Source organism: Haemaphysalis longicornis, unplaced genomic scaffold, assembly GCF_048455015.1.
Source record: "Haemaphysalis longicornis isolate Haplotype H1 unplaced genomic scaffold, Haemaphysalis longicornis Haplotype H1 scaffold_5, whole genome shotgun sequence".
In the NCBI taxonomy this organism is placed as follows: Eukaryota; Metazoa; Arthropoda; class Arachnida; order Ixodida; family Ixodidae; genus Haemaphysalis; species Haemaphysalis longicornis.
The window spans coordinates 159,904,028-159,909,107 of record NW_027526385.1 but is presented as its reverse complement, the minus strand read 5'-3'; the positions used below and the strand labels follow the sequence as shown (position 1 = coordinate 159,909,107).

The window sequence follows — 5,080 nt, the reverse complement described above, 5'->3', positions numbered from 1 at the left end:
GCAGCTTTTTTTTAATTTGGCCAATTGTACGGTTTCGGACATCGTATGTAGTCCCACCAATCTGGAGGGATATCAAGTCGGTCTGCAAACCACCTGTCGAAATTACGTGACGCAGGCTAATCTGAACGAAAACAGCATCGGATGGAAGAAAACTAAAACGATTCTTCTTCTGCTAAATATCAGTCGTACGAAGAAACCTGTTTTACGTGTCAATCAGATTCCGCTGCATTGGCTGCAGTATTTTACAGATCGGTTAAACCCACTGCGTGAATGCCAATCCCACACAGACAATTTCTGGGCCATCCATTTCATTCCGTCATCATACTGATTATCATCATCCTCAATTTTAGTAGCCTCATCATCCCTATTGTCACCACCCGCTTGTCCCCTGTTCTCGCCTTCAGCCGCGAGTTTGTGCCGCGGAAGGCGGTCTTTGGTCGCAATGTCGGCTCCGGTGTCGCCCAAGGACGTGGTCTTCTCACCTTATACCATGGATGAGAAAAAGCGCACTGCTGCTAAGGTGGTCGCTACGACGTTCCCTCGCATTCCCAAGGTAACCGCAACGCTCCTTGACTTTTACGTTCGTCGCGAAAGTGATCTAGAGCTGACCAGGGAACCGCTGTGCCATTTCTGCCGAGAAGAGGTACTGCTGGCTGCGCAGGACCTCCTCGCAAAACTCAACCACCAGGTCATCACTTACCAAGACATCCGAGACACCGTTGAGAACTTGATACACCTGCACAACTCGTGCTACAAGAAGGCGCAGGACATCGCCAAGGATCTCGGAGAATGCATTCGTAGGGTGATCGTTATTGTAGGGGAGCTGGCGACGTCGCTCGAAAAAGTCTCAGAGGTGCCTCCGACGGATTGGTTAGGTATTGGAGACATCATCGTATCCAAGACGCAGCAACTGAAACCAGGGGACATTTCTCCATTTTGGAGCTATATCCCTAAGCTCGCCGACTTGACATCTATCAAGCTTCTCGGAGCTGGCGGTTTCGGTTCTGTGTACAAGGGATGTTACAAGCCAACCAATTTTACCTGCACTATAAAACTTGTGCGGTGCACGGCCTTTCGAAGGCACAAGCAAGCTGTCATTGACAAGGTCGTCGCTTCTATTATCAAGAGCCCCTTTCTAGTGAAGTATTACTCCTGCTTCTGCACGAAAGACGCCTACATAACGGTCATGGAGTACATATGCGGTGTTGACCTCCAGAGGGTGGTGGATAAAGCTGTCTACCTGCCGACCGAACACTGCCGTATAATCATGGCTCAGTTAATTTTAGCCCTAGAACATATGCACCTCAGAGGGTTTCTTCACAGAGATATCAAAGCGTCAAACATGCTGATTATTCCCGGCGGAAGGGTTAAAGTCATCGACTTCGACACGAACAAAATATGCGTCGGCCATTTTTCCAAGCGGGTCTTCAAGGGGTACTTCACCAAGACTGCGCTCGAATTCCGCGACGGAGAATTCGCCGGCACCATTCCCTACATGGCTCCTGAGGTTCTGAAGAGGCGGCCGTATGGTCGGGCCCTGGACTGGTGGTCGGCGGGAGTGACCTTCTACAAGCTCATGACGGGTAAGGTGCCCTTCAGGGGGGACAAAAAAGAGCTAAGGGACAAGATTATCAATGCGCCACTGAAGTGGCCAAAAGTAGAGGAACACCCGCACTCCGCCACGCCCGAGGCCAAAGATATGGTCTTCAAAATGATGACAAAAAACCCCGTCGAGCGACTTGGCTCTCAATCGTACGCCGACATTCGAGGTCACGCATTCTTCGCAGACTTCAACTGGAAAAGGCTCGCCACAACGAAACAACTTTGTGATATACCTGCGATCGCTGACATTATGGGAGGGACGTCTAAAGAGATGAGCCCTGCCACTGGGAAACCTCACCTGACCGTATGCGCCGATGACAGAGCTCTACAGAAGACGACGCTTCTCAGAATGGAGAACATGGTCGACATCGACGCGTCAACGCAAAGGGCCCTCTATACGTACTCTTCTCAAAGCTTTAAGAAAATGATTAATTACGCCAAAACGGCAAAGGGGCCCGCTCAGCTAAGGGATTCGTTTTTTGACACTAGTGGTGCGGAGTCAGAAGAACTCGACTACAAAAAGTCTTCCGACATGGATGTAAGAGCTGGCATTCGCGCTTATAGTTTAACGGGGGAGTCTGCGGAGAGGTCCATCACAGCGAAAGAAAAGATGGACATCATCCTCTTTCGACAGAAAAGCTTTGGCAAGTACTGGAACTTCGGTGCAAACATTATCGAAGTCTTTGGAGAAAATAACCGAAGATTCTTTATGGTTAACAAAGTCAAGCCCGGCAGTCCCGCGTCAGTGTCACATGTACTGGAAGGCGACGTAATCGTGGCTGTAAATGGCCAAGCCGTCGCACAGATGTCCATCGAGGACTTTAAACGCAAGATGCAAGACTCCGGGGATCAGCTGGTTCTGACAGTCTTATCGTCAAGCGTTTTTCGTCTCCTGGAGACACGCCGTGATATGGACGAAATAATCAAAGCGGCCGGCAAGGAAACTATTCAGCTGAGAGCCCTGCGTACGACGTGCGGAGGCAGAGGGAACTACGGTTTCGAGGTCTTAGAGGCGAAAGGGTGGAACCAACGCAAGAAGGCGCTTGTCCGTTGCCACGTCATTCAAACGGTCAGCGGCGCGCAGGTCGTGACTCCCAATAAGGTGATCTTCCCCGGAGACGTGCTTCTCATGGTTGCTGGTGCCTCGGTTAATGAAATGAGTGAGAGAGGCCTAAAAACAGCCCTGGCTGGAGGCGCCAACGAAATAACAATCACGATAGCCCCGATTTCGCCCCTCAGACTTAAGAGGCCCTCTTACACCAGACTGCACGAGACCGTAGTCACCGATGCTCCTGAACCACCAACCAAGGCGGCCATACAACCAACGTCAGCTCAATCAATTGGAGCAATATGAACGAGCTTAAGAGCGAGTTAGGTTCCCGCTGGTTTTACGCTGCCTGAATTCCGTATTCAATTTAACCGGGAATGCTCTGTGTCAGAATAGAAATTGTAACGACCGTTTTGCGCTTACGTCGTCAGAACTATCACATGTAAAGGCACTGGTATTGAAGATCTTTTGATGTTGCATCTGATACAGTTTGTGCTAGTTTAAACGAAACCATTATGGACTGAAGTGCTCCGATTAAATTATATTTCGGAAAACGTACATGACAAAACCGATTTTATATGTGCGAAGTCTCCGCTCTTTATCTCCAAACTTTTTTCGTGTACCTGGACAGGAATCCCGGCCTCATAAATTTTATTTTTATTTAATATTAAAATATACTGCGCCACAGAAGGCATGACTTTTTGTCTACATTCCTTATGCTTCAACCGATTGGGCCTGGGAATAAACTAATTTCTTATCATTTTGTAGTCCATATCAGCAGGGAAGATATATATCACTGTGGAGGTTTCGCAAGTGAGGCTATAACACCGCTTATCTTTCACCCAATTGCTACGCTTTGTGTAACAGTTGGAAAATAATATTCGTCCCTTTTCTTACCGAGAATGTAAAACCCGCGAAACGTGATGGTAAATGCGCCATACGTGAAGGAATAAAACTTCATTGGCGATTTGACAAAACCACAAGGAGGCCTTCGTCGCTTCTTCGCTCAACTTCCGCCTGACCAACTTCGGGTTCCGCGCGACGCTCACGAGCGCGCTCACGATTATGCTCAGTAGTGCGTCTCCGCATAACCACGTGAGTGAGTGAGTGTAGACTTTATTAAAATCGCCTGCAGGCGGCCTCCGTTACCGAAGTGCCGTGACGCGGCCCTACGTCTTTCCGGCTGGGCTCTTTACTAGGCACCTCCCTCGCTACTAGCGTCGAGGTCCTCCGGCCTGCCCGCGCTGGGCGGTCGGGCCCTCTCGGCTTTCGCTCGGGCGATGCTGTTCAAGTGCCGCCAGGATCTGCTGGACGGCGTGTAGTTGTACGTCCTTGTCACTGCTCCGCGCCGCGGTCAGGTACCACGGCGGGATCTTTGTCTCCATTGACGCTTCTGTAGGTCTTGCCGAGCAGTCCCACAGCATGTGAGCCATCGTAGCCCGCGCACTGCGGCACACTTTGCACGTATCGTCCTCGTATTGCTCGGGGCACACATGCTTCATGATGACTGGGGTCAGTAAGGAACCCGTCTGCAATTGTCTTAGTACCATCGCTTGCTCCCTGGCCAGGCCGGGGTGTGGCGGCGCCATTTCTCTTCTTCTCATCCTATAGTATGTCGTGATTTCGTTATATGTCCCCATCCTGTCTTTGGTTTCCCCCCACAGTTCTGCAGACGGGTTCGCTCCAGCCGCGCGGCCAGTTAACACTCGCGCGGTAGAGTTCGCCGTCTCATTGTGGTTCACATATTGTTCTTACACTTCGTTCCCCGCGTGTGCGGGGAACCACTTCACTGTCACGTGCCTGTTCGCGAAGTCCAGAGAGTCGAGCAACCTCACTGCTCTGCTACACACTCTCCCTCTGGCGAAGTCGCACAGAATGGTCCTGGTGTGTGGGTCCGCGATGGCTAAGGCTATAGCCACCTCTTCGGCACATCTCGCCTCACGTGCCCGGACACTTGCCGCGGTGACTGTTGAGCCGGTCTTGGCGTCGATGACCACCGCCGCGTACGTCTTCTTGCCTCGATACTCTGCCGCGTCCACGTACCTCGTGCCCGGCATCTCAGCGTGCATCTCGACCATGGCCTTGGCTCGAGCCTTCCGCCGTTCTCCGCTGTGCTCGGGGTCCATGTTCTTTGGAACGGGGTAGACCCACATTCCTCTCCTGATGTTTTCGGGTACGTCTTCTTGTTAGCATAGCTCTTCCTCGCTCGTACCGGGGTCTAGACCCAGTCTAGCGAGGATGGCCCTGCCCGTCTTGGTTTCCTTGAGCCTCTCGATTTGGGCGGCTCGCTGTGCTTCTCCGATCTCCTCGAGCGTGTTGTGCACGCCGAGGGCCAGCAACTTCTCGGTGCTCGTGCAGTCGAAAAGTCCGAGTGCGGCCTTGTGGGCTTTCCGTATCATCGCGTTGATCTTGTTTCGTTCGTCTAACCGC

The 5,080-nt window shown here is 51.6% G+C and overlaps 1 protein-coding gene across 1 annotated transcript; it reads left to right on the top strand.

Annotated features, from left to right (window-relative positions):
- Positions 1-442: 442 nt before the first annotated feature.
- Positions 443-2,956, top strand: LOC144139984 (microtubule-associated serine/threonine-protein kinase 3-like). The gene has a single exon (XM_077672200.1). The coding sequence runs from the start codon at positions 443-445 to the stop codon at positions 2,954-2,956; it is 2,514 nt and encodes an 837-aa protein (XP_077528326.1).
- Positions 2,957-5,080: the final 2,124 nt, after the last annotated feature.

Excerpts from the sequence above, each read along its gene's own strand:
- LOC144139984 (XM_077672200.1), top strand. The coding sequence starts at position 443 with ATGTCGGCTCCGGTGTCGCCCAAGGACGTGGTCTTCTCACCTTATACC.